The sequence below is a fragment of the Syngnathus typhle genome, linkage group LG8 (genome assembly GCF_033458585.1).
Source record: "Syngnathus typhle isolate RoL2023-S1 ecotype Sweden linkage group LG8, RoL_Styp_1.0, whole genome shotgun sequence".
Lineage (NCBI taxonomy): Eukaryota > Metazoa > Chordata > Actinopteri > Syngnathiformes > Syngnathidae > Syngnathus > Syngnathus typhle.
In genome coordinates this window covers 15,056,075-15,081,104 of record NC_083745.1, presented here as the reverse complement: position 1 = coordinate 15,081,104, position 25,030 = coordinate 15,056,075, and the positions used below count along the sequence as shown (strand labels likewise).

Sequence of the window (25,030 nt, the reverse complement as noted above, 5' to 3'; positions counted from 1 at the left end):
ATTGCTACCTTCTGCTGCACGAAGAGAGATTAGAGTGTAGCCGTCACTCACTCTCGGACTTCGTCACAAAGAAATCCATGACTTTGAATGATGAGCTCTCGCCCCTCGCTGCTTTTGTGTGCTTGGCCTAATTTATGTGTGCCTGCAGGTCGTTGGCACCTTTGTTTGCCACAGACACGTACATGCTTACCTTAAATGTCAAGCACTCAGCTTCATAAGGATCACAACCCTGGCGAAAGCACGGGAATTTTTTATTCTCCGTGAACATGTACAGTGGAGCCTCGGTTTTCGAACACAATCCGTTCCAGAATACTGTTCGAGAAGTGAATTGTTCGAATTCCGACTCATATTTTCCTATTAGAAATAATGGAAAAGAAATTAATCCGTTCAAACCCCCCCCCCAAAAAAAACACCTTTTTTAAGCGTTTTTTCATTTGCACATTTTTGTCTAATTGCGCAACTGCAGCGCACCACCGAACGCGCAAACGTAGCGCGTCGCCGACCGGGAAACTGCACCGCACTGGTCGCATTATTGTGACAGAGCCGTCGCTGAAATTTAGAAAATATTTTTAAAGTCCTGATGTACTTTCCAAAATTTAAGTGGACCTCAGTGCGCAGGAAGCTTAATTTTGTCCAATCGCGCAACTGCAGCGCACCGCCGAACGCGCAACCGCAGCGCACCGCAGAACGCGCAACCGTAGCGCGCCGCCGACCGCGCAACTGCACCGCGCTGGTCGCATTATTGCAGTGCTTCTCAAATAGTGGGCCGCGCCCCCCTTGGTAAAGTGTAATTGCGCATTTACTACAGCAGGGGGCAGTGGCGCTCTCATTGTTACTTCTGTCACGTTTGCGACAGTGCAACATTTTACGACTTACAAGACAAGTTAGGATAGTCACGGTGGGGAGGGGGGGCGCGAATAGATTTCTTCTTGCTAGGGGGGGGCGTAACAGAAAATAATTGAGAAGCACTGCATTATTGTGACAGAGCGGTCGCTAAAATTTAGAAAATATTTTTCTCTGAGGTCCACTTGAATTTTGGAAAGTACATTAGGATTTTAGAAATAACTCTAATCACTCTAATCATGCCTCCAAAGGAAGCAGGTGGGAGCAGTAAAGCCATCCTAAAACACAAAGACGCTCCTAAAGCAATGCGACACTGAACGCCCAGCGCGCTGCGGTTGCGCGATCGGACCAAATTAAGCTCCCTGCGCTCTGAGGTCCACTTGAATTTTGGAAAGTACATTAGGATTTTAAAACTATTTTCAAAAGTTCAGCGACGGCTCTGTCCACTGGCGTAGCCAAGCCGGGGCGAGCCGGGGCGGCGCCCCGGTTAGGACTCCCTGCGCCCCGGTTGAAAAAAAAATCGAGCTTTTTCGATTCTTCATTTTCATGTCGTTTTTTTCTATCGGTCTTGCGCGTATGTGCTTGGGCTATGTGCGCGATGTTATCCATTCACCGTTTGCCTCCCGGACCCGGATGTTGTTTTAGCGATCAGCAAACGGCGTGGGTGATGTTAGATTTTTTTTTCTGTGGGGGCGCGCCCCTACTGGAAAAATTCCTGGCTACGCCACTGGCTCATAATGCGACCAGCGCGGTGCAGTTGCGCGGTCGGCGGCGCGCTACGGTTGCACGTTCGGCGGCGCGCTGCAGTTGCGTGAAAGGACAAAAATGCGCAAATGAAAAAATGCTTTAAAAAGGCGTTTTTGGTAGTCTTGGAACGGATTAGTTTTTTCTCCATTATTTGTAATGGGAAATTTGAACGATTCCCTTCTCGAACGGATTGGGGTCGAAAACTGAGGTTTGACTGTACTAAATAACCAATAAAATACTCTCGGCAACACACCAAACATAAGTCATCGAGACAAAATACCAGAGATGGGGACTCAAGTCAACTCGAGTCGCTGTTTTGATCACTTGTGACTTGACTTGACAAAAATAAAAAAACTTGAGACTCGACTTGGGCTTGGAAGTTAAAGACTCGGGACTTGACTTGAGACACGATGACTTGAATGACTTCCGTGTTATTTAGTTTATGTTTTCAGTTTGAATATAAAATTAATAATACATTTAAAAAAGTAATATCGATTAAATTTTTTTGTTCGAATACCGATTTGTTCAAGACCTGGGACATTCGAAAACCGAGGCTCCACTGTATTTTCGTTCGTTTCGCCATGAGGATGTGTCCCCCCCCCCCCTGTAATTTGGCCTAGGAATGAGGGAACCTGTTCAAATTTGCCACATTACCTGAACAGACCCCCAGGAAGAGAGAAAAAAAAACTGTTGGAGTCCAGCACTCGCCGTTTTCAAAATAAGGGGGGGAACATATCCTCACGGGTCCGCCGTGAGGATGTGTTCCCCCCTGTAATTTGGCCTAGGATTGAGGGAATCTGTTCAAATTTGCCACACTACCTGAACAGACCCCCAGGAAGACAGAAAAAAAAACAGTTGGAGTGCAGCACTCACCGTTCTCAAAATAGGAGAGGGGCACAAATTCTCACGGGTTGACATTTTTGATAGAGTTCTTGTTACATTTTTTATACCCCCTCCCCACCACCTGTCACTTTGTTTGGGACAAAAGGAGCCTTCAGAACTGAAATGTCTTCTCAATTATTCATTTAAATCAATTCACTCAAATCATTCTCGTTATGAAAGATTTGATCACAAAACGTGCGTGGCTTTTTCTTAAATGAACACGTTTGACATTGCTATAGTGTCAGCTTTTAATTATATTGTCATTTTAAAGCAAATTAATAAATGCAACAATAGTAATTTGCTTTGAAAGTACCTGAGTAATAAAATGGATGGATGAATTATGATCACAATTAAGTATAAAGTCTCCTTTGTAATATATACTCCTTTTAGCATGTAATGGTACCCAAAAAGAGGAGTTTCTTTGCATCGGGGTTTATGCAAAGAGCTCACGTAATTACTATATCGTTGCTTTTTGGTGAAGTGTATGAGTGTTCCGTCTGTACGACTGGTCTTTGAATGCACCCCGCTTCAACGGCAGAACGCGGATGAATTTAAAGACATCAAATGAGAATAATCCTTTCTAAAAATTAAAATTGACTGACGCAAACGTGAGTTCTTCATGTTTTTATTGAGAACAACATGGTGCTGACGCCGTACGACGCCGTACACTGTACGGTCAAGACGACTGGCCGTGTCCATGATTTAGACCAGGGGTCCCCAAACTTTTTCCTGTGAGGGCCACATAACCTTTCCCTTCTCTGATGGCGGGCCGGTGGCAGTTTGTAACAGAAAAAGTGTGACGATCGTAGGGGAGCTTAAAAAAATTATTGTTTTCCAGAAAGCCACACATAACCAAATAACGGTTATTTAATAACCCTTTCCAGGTTCTTTACAGAAAAAAGGTCAGGAAACAAATAATAACACTATTAATGAAATAAATAATAACTAAACCCTCTCTGAGTTCTTCACAGAAAAAACAGGAAATAAATAATAACTAAATAACTCTCTCTGGGTTCTTCATAGAAAAAAAACCATGGAACATTAACTTTCTGTTGTGCCATGCACAATCTTAACAGACAAAAGTTCAGCTCAGTTGTCAGAGCAGAACCTCTCTGACACATATGAGCAGTCTCTTAAAGTTCTTGTGTTCCTTCCTTATAATCCTTTTGTAGGTTCCAGTAGGCTTGTAGACACCGCTGTCTTTTTTGTTAAAGTTTGATAGTGCGTCATAGTCTGGAGTAAAATTTGTTGTGGCAATTCTTAGGCGAGATCCGAGGTGTTGGTCCGTTTACCCCGATCTGTGACGGGTAGATGTTGACGTTCATGTGGCTGATCGTCACGTCGCGTACGTCGAGCCAAATTGGCAACTCTTTTAAACGCTCGGCACTGTGTTCACCCTGCTTTACTTGGGCGACATTTTAACGGAAGGATTCCAGGAGAAGGTTTGTGGGTGGCTTTAGCGCAAAACTGCATCTGAAAGCTCAGCGCGCGAATTACAAGAATGCTGTCGTCACAGCCCACGCTCTAAATTCGGGACTGATACAAATAGAGCGCGAGTGCGCCATGTCCGTACACGCACTTGTGAGTGTGCACCGAGCTTTCTGACACGGCTTCCGGTAGTAAATGCGCAAGCGAGCGCTCCCCCTTCTACTGGGGAAACGCAGTCATTGCAGGCAAAATGAGCAAAAAAAAAAAAAAAAAGTTTAATAATACAATTTATTCAGGGTTGGCGGGCCGGATTAAACGGTCCCGCGGGCCGTATCCGGCCCGCGGGCCGTAGTTTGGTGACCCCTGATTTAGACTCTAAATCATGGACACGGCCAGTCGTCTTGACCGTTCAGTACTTGATTATATCTTATCAAGCATATCTTGACTAATGCTAGACGCCAGCTTTTCGATTACTATGGTTGGAAGCATGATTAAACTAAGAATATAATGACGTAAGCAAAGACATGGAGTATCAAAAGAACAAACTTTGCATAGTCAGGGAACATTAATAGATTAATGATGTCACAGCCAAAAGCTCACATAATTCCGTACAAAATGACAAAATTGAAAGAATGACGAATGGATGAGGTGCGACAGTGTAAGAATGGAGCAGAATGTTTACAGGAAGGTCACTTGGAGATAAAACCAGCAGGTGCCAGAGGGAGACAGCCAAGGACTCGGCCAAAGATGATCACCAAGGCCGAAAGACAGGATGGAAGACGGCAGCCCCCCACACACACCGAATCTCCCATAATCAGCACCCACTCCCATTGAATAAAACTCTACTGCAAACTTGCCCCACCCCAAAGACTCATCACCCATCACACTCGGCCCACACCGGCATGTGCAACTGAATATAAGCTGACCAAAGAACCTTGAACGTTGCCTTTTCTGAATGGAGACTTTCTGCTCTTGAAGGGCCCGGCGCTGTATTGTACTTTCCTGAAAACAGAGCTTTCTTAACAAGAATTGTGATTGAACTCAACCAACCTGTGTAAGTCTAATTTCTGCTTCAGTGTCTTAGCATTTTCCCACATCTGAAGAAATTAAACGAGCACGCAGTGAGTAAATTTGATAACGTGATTGGCAATGGCTTTTGCCGTGAGGCACAGATAGCGCGCTCCCTAAATTATGGACCAAATCCAACAAGACCTTTTGATTATTTTGCTCGCCCTCATTCTAGAGATTTTAATTAGTTTTTCCGGTACCACCCACAACAAAACCCAAAGAAGGCGACGTCCGTCTGCTCAATGACCTCAACCGCTTCTTTGCTCGCTTCGACGCTCAGAACAGCACTTGCCCGCTGAAGGACACTCCCCCTTCACACGAGCTGCCCCTGTGCCTCTCCGCCGACAGCGTGAGGAGGGCGCTTGCCGCTATCAACATCCGTAAGGCGGCGGGCCCTGACAACATCCCGGGTCGGGCGCTGAAGGACTGCGCTGGTGAGCTGACGGATGTCTTCACGGACATCTTTAACACTTCCCTGCAGCAGGCCATCGTCCCGTCGTGTTTCAAAGCTGCCACCATCGTACCTGTGCCGAAGAAACCCGCTCCGTCCTGCTTCAATGACTACCGCCCCGTGGCACTTACGCCCATCATCATGAAGTGCTTTGAGCGGTTTGTCATGGAGCACATCCGATCCGTTCTCCCCCCCACCATTGACCCCTTCCAGTTTGCGTACCGAGCCAAACGGTCTTCTGAGGATGCCATCTGCTCTGCCCTCCACTCGGCCCTCACCCACCTGGAGAGGAGGGACTCGTATGTGAGATTGCTGTTTGTGGACTTCAGTTCTGCCTTCAACACCATTGTGCCACAACGCCTCATCAGCAAACTTGACGCGCTGGGCCTCAGTACCTACCTCTGCAACTGGCTACTGGACTTCCTCTGTCAGAGGCCACAGGTAGTACGTGTTGGCGACAAAATCTCCGCCAGCATCACGCTGAGCACGGGGGCCCCCCAAAGCTGCGTGCTCAGTCCGCTGCTCTTCACCCTCCTGACGCATGACTGCACTGCAACCTACAGCGACAACCGTATCCTGAAGTTTGCTGACGACACGACTCTGGTGGGTCTCATCACCAAGGGAGACGAGACTCAATACAGGCTGGAGGTTGACCTTCTGACCACGTGGTGCAGGGACAACAACCTCCTGCTGAACGTCGACAAGACCAAGGAGATTGTTGTGGACTTCCGGAAGGGTCACACCCAACACCTGCCGCTGACCATCGACGGTGCTGTGGTGGAGAGAGTGAGCAGCGCCACGTTCCTGGGGGTGCACATCAGTGAGGATCTCTCCTGGTCCACCAACACCGCATCACTGGCAAAGAAAGCCCAGCGCCGCCTGTACTTCCTGCGGAAACTCAGGCGAGCGAGCGCTCCTCCGGCCGTCATGACTGCATTTTACCGCGGCACCATTGAGAGCGTCCTCTCCAGCTGTATTGCTGTTTGGGGTGGCGGCTGCACTGACTACAACTTGAAGGCCCTGCAGCGCATAGTGAACACGGCTGGGAAGATTGCTGGTGCTTCGCTCCCCTCCTTGAAGGACATTTACACCTCCCATCTCACCCGCAAGGCGACCACGATTGTGAGTGATGTGAGTCACCCCGCTCACTCTTTGTTCGAGCTTCTGCCCTCTGGGAAGAGGTACAGAAGCCTGCGCTCCCGCACCACCAGACTCTCAAACAGCTTCATACTCCAGGCTGTTAGGATCCTGAGCTCGCTCCCCCGTTCTGCGTAGCGTCCTGTACTTTTACTGTCTGTACTGTCTGTATGCACACTGGCTCTTATTTGTTGTGTTATCTGTTTATTTATTATTTATTATTACTCTTATTATTTATTGTTTGTGCCTTTTTGTTTATGATGTTTTTTACTTTTGCGCTATGCTTGCTCGCTCCGTTTTGCTCCTCTTATTTATTGTGTTGTCTGTTTATTTATTATTTATTCATCACTCTTACTATTGATTGTTTGAATTTTTGCCTTCTTGTTTTTATATTGTGTCGCGTACTTTTATGTCTATCGTGTTATGTGTCTCGTCACCGTGGGATAGAGAAAAACGTAATTTCGGTCTCTTTGTGTGTTGTGACATGTGGAGAGATTGACAATAAAGCTGACTTTGACTTTGACTTTGAGAATGATTGTGTGCATGTTTGTGCGCACAAATGCGTTTTGCTTGTGCCCATGCACGTGTGGGCAAGGCCAGGGTGGCCTGGTTACATAATTGACTCCTGTCCTGAGAAATTCTCCTAGTCCGTCCCTGGTGTAGTGGTATACTTGCCTGTCTTGTGTGCTGGCAACATGAGGTCGATTCCCACACACCGCAAATGAGCACTCAGAGCAAACTTTATGCATAGTTCTACGTTTTTGTTTTTTTTTGCAAATGGCGTTTTTTTTTTTTTTTTATAATATCAGGAACGGAGAGCATTACTTTTTTTCTGTTGGCTGAGCAGAACTCAGCGTTTGTTTTAAAATAGTATTTTAATAAATATTTATCACAGTCCTTTTGTGTTTTGAATTATTCCAAACTATTACACCGCGCGCGTGTGTGGGAAAAAAAAAAGTTAGCGATCTAAGATGTCCGACCTTCTGCGCTTGCGCAGTGGTCTCGGTGGTCACGCACTTACCCATGATGAGAGGGCGTATAATAGAGGGTATTTGGACGGGGCCGAAGACTTCGCAGGGAAGATATCCCAGGATGCATTTCGTGTGGCTCTCACGGTAATACGTCAGTGTTGGAGTGGGGTGTGGGTTGTGTGAAGTACACAGTCGTTGCACTTCACGGAAGAGGCTCGCCTTAAGAACGTTGTGCCGTACGTCTTAGAAAGAGTATACTTGGCCAGTTTGAGAGCGTACTATGCCTTCGTCAAATTGAAGAACGGCCGGGACGAGACGAGGTGAGACTAGCTCGACCGAGCCAAACCGGCACAGAATCAACAAAGCGCTCCAGCATGAACGAGACCGCGGGCCTGCGCTACCGGAGGCAAAACAGACATGACGTCATCAGCGACCACCCAGCCGATCGCGTGCGCAAGGGCAACGGGTCAGGCGACTACACAACAATGACACCCAGTGACGTGCGCTCGGCAATTACTGTCAGACTGACACATTTATGAGCCAAACAAGAGTTAAAGGCGTACACACACACACGCACACACACACACGGTGTGCCATGATGAAATTATGTCCATTTGCGTCACCAATCGAGATATTCAAATGCAGGAGTGACTATCCACTCAAGCATGTCGATGGGTTGCTCCCAAACAGATTTGTGAACCGGAATTTGACTCCACATAAACATTTATTTGGCGTCGCCTGTGACGTGGTGACAACGCGCCATAAAGCTCTCGGGCAAGTCGTTGTTTTTTTCGAGTTCTGGGAGTGATATTTCCATTTGCATCCGCGCCAGCAGCGGCTCAACTCCATCGCCACCATTGTTGTCGTAAATGATGTCACTTGCTGTTGTCGTAACAATGCGCCGTCTTGTTGCAGTGCAGTCACTTTCTTTTGCGAGGATATGACTTCTTGTTGCGCTGGTGATGACATGGCTTCCCATTGCAGAACATATAGCGGACGTGTGTTCCGAGCAACGCTGCTGTCGGTGGGGGGCTTGCTGCTTCTGCCTCTGCTCGTCATCGTGCTCATCTTGGAGTCGCCCATCCAGCCCGATGTCCTGGTGTAAGTCCGCATGGACGGCGCAAAGGCCTTTTGACCAGCAGCGGACCCAGATAGTTTCAAAAGTGTCAACGAGCCAATGGTCTCATCTCATTTGTCTCATTCTCGGTTCGCCGCTCTTCTTCCTACCTAAGAGGAGGTAGAAGAAGCAAATGTTTTGGGCTTATGACACAATTGCTCCTCCATGTCATCATTTCACAAAGATGGCGGCTAAAGATTTGAGCCTCTCGCATGTCACAGTGATCCCCGCAAATGGCCACTTTGAGTCTCAAGTGGGACAAAAGCCCCGCTCAAGCGCCAACCCACATGAGTGTTTTTTAAGTCAGCCGAAGTTGCAAAGGTTGTAAAATGTTCCCCAGAACCGACCGGGGCCTGTACTTGTTTTTCAACACGTGCTAAACAGGACCAGTCAGCCCAACTGTTGGCAAATGTTTTGCAAACATTTGCGACCTCAAATGAAGCTTGGCAAAGTCACGCACACACGTGTTTTGCTAGCACAGTAGAAAATGTTGGCCCCTCGGTGGGGGACGGCCTTCGATTCAAAGAGCCAGACTTCCATTGGCCCTCCATTGAAGCGAGCCCGCCGAAACTCCTTCATATGGCAGCGCGATAACAACAACGGGTCTCCATCTCAAGCTCCTGACACAAAAAGATTCAAGAGTTTTTTATTCGCCATGTTTGAGCGTGCCAAACAAGGAATTTGACTTCGGTAAATCACAGCCTCTGTTCAACATTTAGGTGACTAACAACACTCAGGACATGTGAAAAATGGCAAATATTCTCAAACATCCCCTGATCTTAAACTCCCAAAAGGGCAAGGAAAAACTCAAAACTCCAGCTAGGGGAAATGAGAAACCTTGAGAAGAGACCACAGATGGGAAGGTCCCTCTTCCAGGATAACCAGGCATCAATGGATGCAGAGAGGACATATAGTACAAACAGTGTAGACAAATTCAAAAAAGGTGTGGAGAGCAGGATGTTATTGCACAGTAATGACTCTGAGACTCTAAGAAAGGTGTGAGTTCATCAGAGCAACAGCCTGGGGGAAGAAGCTGTCTCTGTGTCTGCTGGTTTTGGCGTACAGAGCTCTATAACGCCGTCCGGAGGGGAGTAGTTCAAACAGACTGCAACCTGCGTGAGAAGGGTCTGTAGAGATGTTCCTTGCACGTTTCCTGGTCCTGGACAGGTACAAGTCTTGGATAGATGAGAGGTTGATTCCAATTATCTTTTCTGCAGTCCTGATTGTCCGTTGCAGTCTGTGCTTGTCTTGTTTGGAGGCCGATCCAAACTAGACAGTGATGGAGGTGCAGAGGACAGACTGGATGATGGCAATGTAGAAGGTCTTCAGAAGCTCTCGCGGCAGGTTGAACTTCTTGAGCTGTCTCAGTAAGTACAGCCTCTGCTGGGCCTTCTTCCGGGCAGAGTCTATGTGGCCGGTCCATTTCAGGTCGCAAGAGATTGTGGTTCCCAGGAACTTGAAGGTGTCTGTGGAGAGAATAGTATTACTGCGGATAGTGAGGGGTAAAAGTGGTGAAGGGTCTCGCCTGAAGTCCACTGTCATCTCCACGGTCTTGAGCGGGTTCAGCTCCAGGTGGTTTTGGCTGCACCAGTGGACCAGCCGCTCCACTTCCTGTCTGTACGCAGTCTCATTACCGTCTTGGATCAGTCCGATGGGAGTGGTGTCGTCTGCATACTTCAGGAGCTTCACAGGAGAGTCACCTGAGAAGAAATCATTGGTGTAGAGAGAGAAGAGCAGTGGGGAGAGGACGCACCCCTGAGGGGCTCCAGTATTGGTGGTCCGGGTGTCAGATGTGATGCCCCCCAGCCTCACACGCTGTCTCCTGTTGGTCAGGAAGCTGGTGATCCACTGACAGGTGGAGGCAGGCACCGCAAGCTGGATGAGCTTCTGTTGGAGGATGTTAGGAGCGATGGTGTTGAACGCCGAGCTGAAGTCCACAAACAGGATCCTGGCATACGTTCCTGGGGTGTCCAGGTGATGCAGGATGTAACCTCTCGAAAGATTTCATGACCACAGATGTCAGTGCGACAGGTCTATACATAGTCATTCAAACCTGTGATGGCGGGCTTCTTGGCCACTGGAACGATGGTTGAGCTCTTGAAGCACGAGGGCACCTCACACAGCTCCAGAGAACGGTAGAAGATCCGTGCAAAGGTGGGCGCCAGCTGCTCAGCGCAGACTTTCAAGCAGTAAGGTAACACGTATGGGTCCGGTGCCTTCCTGGTCTTTTGTCTCCGGAACATCTGGCGCACTTCCTCCTCGCGGATCTGGAGTGCGGGCGCGGCCTCTGCAAGAGAGAGAGTGGGTGACAGCGACGATAGAGGTGTGGACAGAGCAGTTGTGGGGAGTGGGGAGTATTTAGATTGTGCTGCAGGAAGTCCTGTTGCGTGGGAGGACCGATCAAACCTGCAGTAGAACCTGTTTAGCTGGTTAGCAAGCCTTGGGCACTCCATAGGACGGGGGGTTCGTTTCTTGTAGCCAGTGATGCTCTGCAGACCTTTCCACACTGTTGAGGGATCAGGATTGGCAGAGAGGTGTCTCTTCAGGTTCTCCCCGTAACACCTCCTGGCTTTCCTGACCTCTCGGTTCAGTGTGTTTCTGGTCTGCCTGAACAGGTCGCGGTCGGAGCTCCTGTAGGCCTCCTCCTTGACTTTGCGCAGCCTTGGAGGTCCTGCCTTGACTCCGCTGTCCACTTCCTCACAGTCCTCACCACAGGCTTAGAAGTTTTTAGTTTCTGCCTGTAGGCCGGGATCAGATGAACTAGACAGTGGTCCGAGAGTCCTAAAGCTGCATGAGCCGCAGAGTGGTATCCATCCTTGATCACGGTGTAGCAGTGGTCCAGAGTCTGTGCCCCTTTGGTGGGACACGTTACGTGCTGTCTGTATCTGGGGAGTTCATGTGCGAGGTTCGGCCTTCCAAGATCACCCAGAACAATGATTAGTGAATTTGGTAGAAGTTTCTCCATGTCTGTTACCTGGTCAGCCAGCATCTGCGTGGCTTCACTCGCACGTGCGTGTGGTGGAATGTAAACAAGTCAAGTCAGGTTTATTTGTATAGCCCTAAATCACAAGCAGTCTCAAAGGGCTTCACATAGACAGAAATTGACAATTATTCTCAAAGCATCCCCTGATCTTAAGCTCCCAAAAGGGCAAGGAAAAACTTAAAAACCCCTACTGGGGGGAAAATAAGAAACCTTGAGAAGGGACCACAGATGGAAGGATCCCCCTTTCAGGATCACCAGGTTGGAATGGATGCAGAGAGGGCACAAATGATACAACATGAACATCAATGAAATAAAAAGTGGATGTCCATGTCAGAGCAGAGGGCTGCCGAAGGAGCCCTCAATTGTCCTGGCAGTGTCTACAAGGAGGTTGAGCTGCAGTTCCCCCATCCTGAATTGACCCACGAGAATCCAGATAGCCGCTGTCAGCATGGGTGCCACCTAACCATCTCCCCGGCCGAGGAGGGGGGAGGGAGGGGGTGGAGAGGGAGAGAAAACAAACTCCAGCCGAACCGGCCACTACAGGTTAGTTAAAGGCCATGTCATAGAAATGTGTCTTTAAACGTGTCTTAAATGTTTCTACTGAGGTAGCAGTTCTAATATCCATTGGTAGGGCATTCCAAAGCTCTGGAGCCCGAATAGAAAATGCTCTAGAGCCTGCAGACATTTTCTTGGCCCTCGGTGTCACTAAAAGGGTAGCGTTTTGCGAACGAATGCTACGAGACGGAACATAAGGAACAACTAGGTCGACCAGATATGAAGGCGCTAAGCCATGCAGTGATTTATAGGTTAATAGAAGAACCTTGAAATCACATCTTAAATGGACCGGGAGCCAATGTAAGTTGGCTAGTATTGGGGTAATGTGATCAAATTTTTCTTGTCCGAGAGAGCAGCCTTGCAGCAGCGTTTTGTACTAACTGTAGACTTTTGATGCGGGACTTAGGAAGACCCGATAATAGTACATTACAGTAGTCCAGGCGCGACGTGACGAATGCATGAATAATAGTTTCTGCATCACCGGTCGAGAGGATCGGACGAATCTTTGCAATATTACGAAGGTGAAAAAACGCAATTCTGGTTATATTCTTAATGTGCTTTTGAAAGGAGAGAGTTTGGTCAAATATTACCCCGAGATTAGTTACAGTATCGCTTTGAGTGATAGTACGGTTATCTATAGTTATAGCGGTTTCCTTGAATAAGTGTTGATAACTAGGGGTGTAAATCGCGGGTTTTGTCACGATACGATATAATATCGATATAAAGAACTACGATACGATATTTGCCGATATCTTAAAGCCTGCTGCGATTCATTCACGATATATCGCGATATAGTGCTCTACGATCGATTTTTTTATTTATTTTTTTAATGAAAAATATAGAACAATATCCTGATTTATAACAATTCATATGCAAAATCAACAAGGTACTGCAAACTCTTTATTTAGGAAATTACAAGAGTATTGTAGTATACAAATTGCTTACTTTGACACTGAACTTCGATGTCGTGTTTTTTCTTTAAATGTGCGGCGAGATTTCTGCTCCCTGAATATTTGATCACCGCATGGCAGGATTTACAAACTGCACGTGTCTTGTCCGTTGAGCCATCTTTTCTTTGGAATCCAAAGTGCTTCCAAACGAATGACTTGAAGCCCAAAGGGGAGCAAATTTCCTCGTCTTTTTAGACACTAGCCATAGCACCAGCCCAGGAGCCGCGTACTAGTTGTCGCCTCCCCTTTCACGTGCGTGCTCTGCTCACAACAACGCCGGGCGCACTGCTCCCGGAAAGAGGAAGCAAGCAACAATGAACTGGATTTCAAAATAAAGTCGCGTCTAATGTCCGAGGTCAAACACGGCGATATAAATCGATGTTTACCTTTAGCATCGATGCCAATAAAAAGTAGAGCATTATATCGATTAATCGATGTGTATCGATGTATCGTTACACCCCTATTGATAACGAGTTGGCCCAATTATCAACATCTCAGTTTTATCTGGGTTAAGACGAAGGAAGTTGAGAAATATCCATTGCTTGATCTCCGCAAGGCACGCCTCAAGATTACAACAATCCCGCGGATCTGTCATCGATAACGGCATATATAATTGGGTGTCATCCGCATAGCATTGAAAACTAATATTATATTTACGTATTATGTCGCCAAGCGGAATCATATAAATATTAAAAACAATTGGTCCGAGAACCGATCCCTGTGGGACACCACACGTAACATTATAGAGCTCCGAGGACGCATTGCCATGGACCACACACTGGTGCGTCCTGTTTGATAGATAGGAATGGAACCAGCCTAGTGCTGACCCTGAAATACCAACACAACTTTTAAGACGCCCTAATAAAATATCTAAGTCTACAGTGTCAAAGGCAGCACTAAGATCGAGTAGTAACAGTACAGACGAAGTGTTTGAATCCATAGCTATGAGGAGATCGTTAGTCACTTTAGCAAGTGCTGTCTCAGTAGAATGATTAGCTCTAAAACCAGACTGAAAAGTGTCATATCGATTATTGGCGACCATGTAATCAATAAGCTGCTGCGCTACTACTTTTTCAAGAAGTTTTGCTATGAATGGGAGGTTTGAAACTGGCCTATAATTACCGAGACAGTCCGGGTCAAGATTTGGTCGCTTAAGTAACGGTTTAATGATAGCGGTTTTAAAGGCCGTTGGCACTATCCCAGAGGAGACAGACAGATTGATTATATTTAAGACGGACGGTCCTAAAATTTGAAATAATTCTTTAAGTAGTTTGGCTGGAAGAGGGTCGAGTAAACATGTTGTTTGTTTAGCCGCACTAACCAATTGTGAAAGCCTTTAAAGAGACACGCTTTTAAAAGTTGAGAGGGTTGTTGCATGATCATCAGCGTTGGTAAACGGCGGGCTCGACCGAGCGATTGGAATGGTATTCTTCATCTCATCCCTAATGGATTCAATCTTTTGAGCAAAAAAATTCATGAACTCGTCAGCTGAGTGGAAGGAACTATCGGTGGTCGGCTGGCGCAGAGTCAGCTTTGCCACTGTATCAAATAGGTGTTTCAGACTATTTTTATTGAGATTAATAACTTAATATTAAAATAAAAAATAAAATAAGCGCATCTTTATATTTCAGGAGGCTATCCTGCCATGCCTGATGGAAAACCTCAAGTTTGGTTAGACGCCATCTGCGCTCATGCTTTCTACATAATTGCTTAAGCGTACGCGTTTCATCTGTGAACCACGGAGTAAGCACTCTACGGCGAGTTTTCAGACGTAACGGCGCCACAGCGTCAATGGCATTTAACAATGTCGCATTGAATTCCTTTGTAAGATTATCAATAGAGCCGGCGTATGTGAGAAATATAGCGGTTGCCGGCGACAGTATCTCAGATAGCGCAGTTGCGGTCATGGAGTTGAAATGACGGCTCCTATAATGCTGATTGCTCTCTTGTCTTTGACAAGGAACTAGAATTTCAAACTTTATTAAGTAATGATCGGACAAAACAGTAGTGTATGGCAGTACTGCTATATTTGAGGTTGCAAGTCCTCGGGATAATACCAGATCTATGGTATTTCCATTCTTATGCGTTGCTGCCTGTACGGCTTGCGTAAAACCAAACGTATCAGTTAAAGTCTGAAACGCCGAAGTAAGTGGCTCTGACGGTAAATTCATGTGGATGTTGAAATCGCCCATGATAATTATATTATCCGCATTGGTTATTAGATCAGCCATAAATTCTGAAAATTCATCCAGGAAGCCAGAGTAAGCCCCGGGTGGACGGTAAATAACAGCAAGATAAAATGACGGTAAAGCGGTGGATCGGACAGTGAGAACCTCAAATGTTTTAAATCAATAAAAAAATTGATCGAACGAGGCCTAAAACTAAGTTCGGAATTCGAGATGAGGGCGACACCCCCACCCTTTTTTCGAGGACGCGCCACATGCGAGCTCACAAAATTTGGAGGCGAGGCCTCATTAAGCGGCATCAGTTCATTAGGTTTTAACCAGGTCTCGCAGAGACCAAAAACGTTTAGATTATGTTCTGTGATCATTAACGAGAATGGCTTTCGTATGAAGCGATCTAATATTCATAAAACCAAGTTTAAGTGTAATTGGTCGATCCGGGTGCGTATCTATCGAAGGATATTTATACGAGATGCGAGTAAGATTGTGTTCTCTAGGCCTGACATCACCTCTCAAATGTTTGTTAGTGCGGTGGGATGATACGACCGTGGGAATCTGATAGTAAATATTTGTTACACGTGTAGAATTATCTGAAACCGGCACCGTTTCATCAGCAAAACCGGTCGGGGTGGAGTGATTGGATTTGTCTACTACCCCAGTAGAAAGTGCATTTATGTATACTGTAGCACTATTCAAACTATCACGCTCTAGTCTACACAAGGAGCTATGTGCATGCTGGGAGTCTAGCCTAGCGCTAGTTAACTTTATTTTAACAGACTCCAAACCCATTTTGACAGGTGGTCTAATCACCTGTGACCCGGCCTGCTCTAAAGTGACCTGTCATGTGTGGCTCAAACAGTAATCTATATTCCTAGAAAGAGTGAAGGCGCCTGCACGGTTAGGGTGAAGGCCGTCCTTCCTCAGCAGGTCGGGGCGGCCCCAGAAGGAAGGCCAGTTATCTATAAAATACAGTCCCTGCTTCTTACAGAACCCAGCCATCCATTGATTAAGGAAGACTAATCTACTAAACCTCTCATCAGTGCCTCTCCCAGGCAGGGGGCCAGAGACAAATACTCGATGCCGACTCATCTTTCTGGCGAGATCACAAGTCCTCGCTATGTTTCTCTTTGTGATCTCCGATTGCCTCATCCTAACATCATTGGAGCCGATGTGTATCACTATGTCCGAGTAGCTAGTGTTGATGGAACTACGCTGTTGACTAGACCTATTGCGAGTCAGCTCCCTAAGATTAGCTTCTATGTCGGGTGCTCTGCCCCCAGGAATACACATTACCGTGGTTGGATTTGTAAGCGTAATATTTCGGGTAATGGAGTCACCTATGACCAAAGTGCGAGGGCCAGTAGACCGAGATGACTTTGGACGGCTATGCGTCTTACCTGGCTCATCGCGATTAGCAAGCCGCTTGGGGCTAATGCTAACTGGGCTAGCGGGCTGACTACAGCCCGCGTCTGTATCCGCCACATCTACAGTTATCGCGCAATTCTGCTCTAACTGGCGGACACGTCCCTCTAGCAGGGACAACCTCTCTAAGAGAAGGGTGCAGTTGGTGCACGAAGCCGCACAAACCTCTTGATCCGCAGCCATACTTTGCGTCCGATGATCGACGGCAGACAAACGGCCACGAAGCCTCCGCTCTCCCAGGCACTCCGGCTGTGAAAAACAAGTTCGACAGTGTAATAAAAGATTCAAACTTACTTTAGAGTCAGGGAGATGAGTTCCACGCTGGAGAAAACAAAATCGTCCAAGCCTGAGATTAAACAGCCGCCATGACGATCGAGGAGAACTCCCGTGGTGAATAGAACGGCCGGCAGTTTATGAAAAGTGTTTCTAGGAGAGGGCTGCAAATCTCTTTCAACACCGTGACATCGGTACACCAACGTTCATTAATGTAGAAACAGAGACCATCTCCCTTTGATTTTCCGGAGAGCTCCGCGCTGCGATCTGCACGAGTTAACCGAAACCCTGCTAGCCCCACGGCGTGGTGGGGGGTTCGTTCGCTGAGCCACATTTCAACAAAGCACAGCGAGGCGGATCTGCTGAAGTCCGTGTTCCTTGAAGTGAGGAGCAGCAGTTCGTCCATCTTGTTCGCCAGGGAACGGACATTCGCCAGATGAATTGACGGTAGGGCAGAACGGAACCCTCTCTGCCTCAGTCTTACGAGTGCTCCGGCTCGTTTTCCGCGCCGCCGTCGTCGCGCTAGCTTGTATAGCACCGCCGCTCTGGCTAGAATCGCCGACAAACAGTCTGAATCGAAGAGAACAGGAGAGAAAATACCAGAAGAAGACTGTCCGATGTTTAACAGCGCTTCTCTGGTAAAAGTGGTCTGGGATGGAGAGCAGAGGACACAGAAAACTAGGAGTGTAAATCGCGGGTTTTGTCACGATACGATATCATATCGATACAAAGAAGTACGATACGATGTTTGCCGATATCTTAAAGCCTGCTGCGATTAATTCACGATATATCACGATATAGTGCTCTACGATCGATTTTTTTTTTTTTAATAAAAAATATAGAACAATATCCTGATTTATAACAATTCATACGCAAAATCAACAAGGTACTGCAAACTCTTTATTTAGGAAATTACAAGAGTATTGTAGTATACAAAGTGCTTATTTTAACACTGAACTTTGATGTCGTGTTTTTTCTTTAAATGTGCGGCGCGATTTGTGGCCCCTGAATATTTGATCACCATGGCAGGATTTACAAACTGCACGTGTCTTGTCCGTTGCGCCATCTTTTCTTTGGAATCCAAAGTGCTTCCAAACGTATGACTTGAAGCCTAAAGGGGAGCAAATTTCCTCGTCCTTTTGGACACTAGCCATAGCACCAGCCCAGGAGCCGCGTACTAGTTATCGACTCCCCTTTCACGTGCCTGCTCTGCTCACAACACAACAACGCCGCGCGCACTTCTCCCGGAAAGAGGAAGCAAGCAACAATGAACTGGATTTCAAAATAAAGTTGCGTCTAATGTCTGAGGTCAAACACGGCAATATAAATCGATGTTTACGTTTAGCATCGATGCCAATAAATCGTAGAGCATTATATCGATTAATCGATGTGTATCGATGAATCGTTACACCCCTACAGAAAACACTCAAAATAAGACAAAGAAACAGAGAGCGACTCACAGTGGCTGCCATCCGCGGCGCCATCATATGACGTCACGCGCCCATCAAGGCGGTGGCCATGTTGGCCGCTCTTTCTCGACTTGCTAATCGCTGTGCGGGGGTGCCCGGAGAACCCAAGAGCCCAACTTGTTCCGTGAGCGCCAAAGCCTAAACCGTCAAATCATCTGTTTCAAAGTAACGGAAATTCCAGCGATCCAATCCAACCTTCCAAAATCAAACGTCAAAAAGGTTTGGGAAAGTGATAAAGACGAGTCGTCGCGGTGTCAAAACCAACATCAAATGACTCAACTCGTTTCACTGCTGATTGTCCAACTTTGCGAGTGTGTCACAAGTAAGCCATCTCTGTGCAAAGCCAACCAACAAAACGTGCAAACAGGTGCGGTCATTTTAGAAAAGCACCAACGCCATCGTTGGGCAATCTTCCCAAAGATGATCGCGTCAAGAAGTAACGCCTTCTTCCACAACGTCGCTTGCTCAGTGCACCGTCACTCCCTCCCATGTCACTATGGCTACATTTTTGCTTCAACATAAAGAATTACCAAATTAACAACAAGAAAAGTCATAGAAGGAAAAACTTTTTTTTCAGTGACCCTGAACGTAAACGTAAAAGTTTGATCCGATGATTGGACAAACAAATCCACTCTTGAGACATTTGAGGCCCCAAATTGGCACACTTCATTGTGCGACGGTTCGTATCGGTTTTTGGTTGCTTGTCAAGAAAACGGCGAGGACACAACAGTTTGATTGGGGGCAAGTCTCCTCACTGCGCCTTCCCACCGTGCTTCAGAATGGCTACTGACGATGTCATCCGTCCCATAGTCTGAAGGAGCCGCCGGCCATGTCGGGCTGTTGGGAAGCAAACGCCAAACTGCGTCTCGCTCACCGACTCTACGAAGACGCCGTTGCCGGACCGGAGTCAATCGCCAACATCGGAGGTGCAGACCCCGCATATCGCAATGTTGGATGCTAAGATAACTTGACGCTTGCTAATGCCGCGTGCGTGTGCATCCAGACGTTTTTTATAGCGGAACAGCTGATGGCAGGATTGTAAAGATGATTGGTCGAAGGATTCACACGGTGGCCAGATTGGGAAAACCTCCTTGTGGTGAGCCAAAGCATCACAATGACTGGAAAAGAAAAGCAGTTTTTAAAATTAATCGGAAACTGGTGCTTCTCTATCCAAATCAAGACATTTCCAAGTTTTCAGAGAAAGTCTGTTTGCACTTGCATTTGCTTTGAGTCTGGAAAACCGGAGCCCATTTTCAAGAGAGAGGTCACACACCAAATCAGTAATTGCATCAGATGCAAATTTTGGAACAAATAATACTTCTGAAAGATACAAGTAGTGAAATGCAAAAGCTGTTAATTCTTATCTTGTGATTTTGGGTGTGTGCGTGCAGAGTCCGCGCAGTACGAGGTGACCTGCGGGAGGCCCCTGGGTATACGAGTGGGACCCAACGGGACTTTATTTGTAGCAGACGCTTACCTGGGTGTCTTTGAGGTCAACCCCACAACAGGTGAGCTGCCCGATGGCGTCAAATATCTTTGTTGTCAATTGTGGTGGTTGTCATCTTATGCCGATGTGTTCCCACACGTGACTCAAGTTTAGCAAACAAAACGGCCCTCACTGAACTGGGTCCAAGGCTGGTCATCTTATGCCGATGTGTTCCCACACGTGACTCAAGTTTAGCAAACAAAACGGCCCTCACTGAACTGGGTCCAAGGCGGGTGTGATTAGTCCAGTGCTAGAAGCGGCGGCAAGTGAGCAGCCGCGCTGTTTTTGTTGTTTTTTTCCCAGGCGAGTCCACTCGGCTGGTGGCGGGTGGCCAGGAGGTGGGCGGCAGGAAGTTGCTGTTTATCAACGACCTGGCGGTGACGCAGGATGGCAAGAAGGTGTACTTCACCAGCTCCAGCAGCAGGTGGCAGCGCAGAAACTACCTTCACCTCATCATGGAGGCCAGCGCTGATGGGCGGTATGGCAAAAGGCTGTCGACGGGCTTTGAGCGCACCTGACCTGACGCGCTGCTTCTTGCCGTCAGTGTGCTGGAGTATGACACGGAGAGCGGAGAACTGAGCGTGGTCATGGACAACCTGCGATTTCCCAACGGTATCCAGTTGCTTCCCGACGAGGAGTCCGTCCTGGTGGCAGAGACCACCGTAGCCCGAATACGTAGGTACGGCGAGTCGGAGTCAGTTGGGATGGGCTCCAGCACTCCCGCAACCCCGGTCAGGACGTACAGGCTGTACAGAAAACTGACAAATAGATGAATTCCATTATTGGCGAGGAAAAAAAAAATCAGATAAGCCACGTTTTGGCCAATGAATTGGAAAGCAGTCGGTGTGAATTGGCCGTTAGTCTCAGAGGAGCCGCCATCACTTTTGGAGAGACCACTGGCATTTCCATTTCCATTACCGTATTGGCCCGAATATAAGACGATGTTTTTTGCATTGAAATAAGACTGAAAAAGTGGGGGTTGTCCTACATTAGGTGTCTCGACATTATACCCATTCACTTGTGCGCAGCGGTAAGTTAAAGGTTGCTGGTATCGACTGAGTATGTTGCTGTGATCGTGTGTGTCTTTGACACAAAGTGAGTATATACATTTGTATACATCATATATACATTGTTACTACTGTCCACTGTTGTGCCGTTTGTCCGATCGCGGTTTGCTTCGTGTGCGTGCAGTTTGATTGACAGGTCCGGCGCGCTCCTTTAAGTTTGCCTTGCATCGTACACGCATGACTACAGCCCGTTACGCAGCTGCATGGCGTATAACGGTCGCCAGCAAATGTATTTTGCAGAGATGGGACAAGTCAGACATGTGCAAGTCTGAAGTGAGTCTCAAGTCTTAACCTTCAAGTCTCAAGTAAGTCCCAAGTCATTTTTTTCTTGGGCAAGTCAAGTCAAATCAAGTCCTTAAATAGGTCAAGTCCAAGTCAAGTCCTCAAATAGGTCAAGTCCAAGTCAAGTCACCTTATTATTAAGTAACTTTAAGTAACCATCATTGTCCAATGTGTCTAACCTGTTTAAAAAATACGACAATAATTTGGATTTTCACTGTAATTACTGATATTCAGTAAAATACACCATGGAATCAAACAAAAAATAAATTACCTCATACAATGATTGACAGCTAAATCTAAACAAATGAAGTTCAAAGTTCAAAGTCAGCTTTATTGTCAATCCCTTCATATGTCAGACACACAAAGAAACCGAAATTCCGTTTCCTCCATCCCACGGTGACGAGACACAGTACACGATAAACATACAAGTAGACGACACAAAATAAAAACAAGAAGGCACAAACAATAAATAATAAATAAATAAAATGAGTGATGAATAAATAATAAACAAATAACCCAATAAATAAGAGGAGCAAAACGCCTGCCGACAGTGTCTGACACATTTGAGTTGCAAATATGAAAAAATAATCTGAAAAAAATCTGAACGAAGAAACACATTAAAGAGCATTAGAAACATTTTATGTTTTATCTGTAACATCTAGAGACACCAGAGCTCTATAAACTTCAAACGGACAAAGTCGTCTGGCTGTCAGAAATGTTCTGTTGCATATCTTGCACTGTGCTGTCCGTCTTTTGCCGTCATAAAGGTAATTACTAGGGGTGTAAATCGCGGGTTTTGTCAGAATACGATATCATATCAATACAAAGAACCACGATACGATATTTGCCGATATCTTAAACCCTGCTGTGATTCATTCCCGATACATCACGATATAGTGCTCTACGATCGATACATATATATTTTTTTTTAATTAAAAAATATAGAACAATATCCTGATTTATAACAATTCATACGCAAAATCAACAAGGTACTGCAAACTCTTTATTTAGGAAATTACAAGAGTATTGTAGTATACAAAGTGCTTATTTTAACACTTAACTTTGATGTCGTGTTTTTTCTTTAAATGTGCGGCGAGATTTGTGCTCCCTGAATATTTGATCACCCCATGGCAGGATTTACAAACTGCACGTGTCTTGTCCGTTGAGTCATCTTTTCTTTGGAATCCAAAGTGCTTCCAAAGAACGACTTGAAGCCTAAAGAGAGCCAATTTCCTCATCTTTTTGGACACTAGCCATAGCACCAGCCCAGGACTCGCGTACTAGTTGTCGACTCCCCTTTCACGTGCCTGCTCTGCTCACAACACAACACGCCGCTCACTGCTCCCGGAAAGAGGAAGCAAGCAACAATGAACTGGATTTCAAAATAAAGTCGCGTCTAATGTCCGAGGTCAAACACGGCGATATAAATCGACGTTTACATTTATTATCGATGCCAATAAATCGTAGAGCCTTATATCGATTAATCGATGTGTATCGATGAATCGTTACACCCCTAGTAATTACGATAGCCAAAGGTACCGCTCCCGCTGACATGTTTGCGCATGTCTGATATAAAGGGGCGTGATTCTCCAATAAACACGTTAGGTAGGTAGAGAGGGCACAACTGATTCTCAGCCCGTGCTCCTACCGTGTTATTGATATTACTTTTTTAAATGTATTATTAATTTTATATTCAAACTGAAAACATAAACTAAATAACACGGAAGTCATTCAAGTCATCGTGTCTCAAGTCAAGTCCCGAGTCTTTAACTTCCAAGCCCAAGTCGAGTCTCAAGTTTTTTTTTATTTTTGTCAAGTCAAGTCACAAGTGATCAAAACAGCGACTCGAGTCGACTGGAGTCCCCATCTCTGGTATTTTGTCTCGATGACTTATGTTTGGTGTGTTGCCGAGAGTATTTTATTGGTTATTTAGTACAGTCAAACCTCAGTTTTCGACCCCAATCCGTTCGAGAAGGGAATCGTTCGAAGTTCCCATTACAAATAATGGAGAAAAGATTAATCCGTTCCAAGACTACCAAAAACGCTTTTTTAAAGCATTTTTTCATTTGCGCATTTTTGTCCTATCACGCAACTGCACCGCGCTGGTCGCATTATTGTGACAGAGCCATTGTTTCAAGACTACAGTTACAGTTAGACTCCAGATATTAAGATGTGATAAACAGTTTTTGAAAGATTTGAATGAGGCAAAATAACATGCTTTTTCTCTTGAATATATTGGTATAATCATTTGTTTCAGATAATTTTCTGTATAAAAATTTAATTTGGTGTTCAAAAAGTCTTTTTTCAAACTTGAGTCTTGAAAAAGCGGGGGTCGTCTTATAATCAAGGTCGTCTTGTATTCGGGCCAATATGGTAGGTCTCATATTGCAAACAAGACATGTTGCCATTCGATTTGACCAGAAACCTAATTTTTGACTCCAAAGAAGGGAGATGATCCTTGGTCATTCTTGGTCATTGTGTTTTCTAATTTCTTTGATGGTCGCCTCAGCAGTCCGCATACTCGTTGGTATCCGGGTTTGTACGCACTCCACCAAAAGTGAATTTCCTTTTGAACAAACGGCACCTGTGCTATTGAAATGCAGAGTTTCAAATGCAAATTCAAGCCAGTCCCAATGGTAAAATTAGCACCTTAAGAAGTCCAGTCATGTAACCCAAGTCCCTCATCTCTGGCACGCGCCCAGCTAACTCACTCTTGAATTTTGCGACAGGGTCCACGTGGCAGGACTAAACAAGGGCGGCATGGACACGTTTGTGGACAATCTTCCCGGTTTCCCTGACAACATCCGGCCCAGCTCGAGCGGTGGCTACTGGGTGGCTATGTCCGCCGTGCGCCCCAATCCTGGATTCTCAATGTTGGACTTCCTGTCCCAGAGACCCTGGATAAAGAAGTTACTTTTCAAGGTATACACCACCATGCAGACAAACCAACAAGCGCTTGCGCGTGACAAGCTTTGTCTCCGCCTCCCAGCTCTTCAGCCAGGACGCCATGATGAAGTTCGTCCCTCGTTACAGCCTGGTGGCCGAGCTACACGACGGCGGCATCTGCTCACGAAGCTTCCACGACCCCAACGGACTGGTTGTGGCGTACGTGAGCGAAGCGCACGAACATGACGGGAGCCTTTACTTGGGCTCCTTCCGATCACCTTACCTCGCAAAACTGGACCTGAGCCTCGTGTAATGGTCGTGTCCATCGAGCCCATCCGTCCTTTGTTGCCTGGGATCACATCATCAATCTTTCTATTTATACTTATCCACTCGTCTTCCTTCCATCCCTTTTAATTTCCTCACTTGTCCACTCACCTTCCTTCCATCCCTTTTAATTTCCTCATTCCATGCTCCCTTTAGTCTTGATATTGCATGCGAATCTAAAAACGCTGTTCGGCTTAAGTGAAGAAAAGTGTGTAAAATTAGAGTAAATAATTATCTGGCCTACCCACAGCAGAGGATGTGACGGGGCTGGGTTTCAATTCACCGTCAAAATCAAACCTTGTGAACCTCCGTCCAAAGCAAATTGTTGCGTTTTTCACCATGGAGCAGAAAAAGTGAGAAAATGTCAACGGTGGGAGATCTAATTAGTTTGGATTGAATAAAACAAAATAAATTTCTGCAGACTTCTTTGCTTTCATTTAGCTTCGTTGCTTTTAGCATTAGCAGTCCGTAGGCCACCGAGAGGAATTGAGTCGAACATGACAGAC

The 25,030-nt window shown here is 46.3% G+C and overlaps 1 protein-coding gene across 4 annotated transcripts; it reads left to right on the top strand.

The window, feature by feature from the left end:
- Positions 1–7,546: 7,546 nt before the first annotated feature.
- Positions 7,547–24,940, top strand: LOC133158033 (adipocyte plasma membrane-associated protein-like). Of its 4 annotated transcripts, none has more exons than XM_061284833.1 (9): positions 7,550–7,671; positions 8,512–8,628; positions 19,290–19,405; positions 19,483–19,575; positions 19,871–19,987; positions 20,269–20,443; positions 20,510–20,644; positions 24,044–24,236; positions 24,304–24,940. In XM_061284833.1, the coding sequence occupies exons 1-9, from the start codon at positions 7,580–7,582 to the stop codon at positions 24,511–24,513; spliced, it is 1,248 nt and encodes a 415-aa protein (XP_061140817.1). In that variant the 5' UTR covers positions 7,550–7,579; the 3' UTR covers positions 24,514–24,940. The 4 variants fall into 4 exon arrangements, with proteins under 4 accessions (XP_061140819.1, XP_061140817.1, XP_061140818.1 ...); XM_061284832.1 differs by lacking the exon at positions 7,550–7,671 and adding an exon at positions 7,858–7,993; XM_061284835.1 differs by lacking the exon at positions 8,512–8,628 and having other exon boundaries at positions 7,547–7,671.
- Positions 24,941–25,030: the final 90 nt, after the last annotated feature.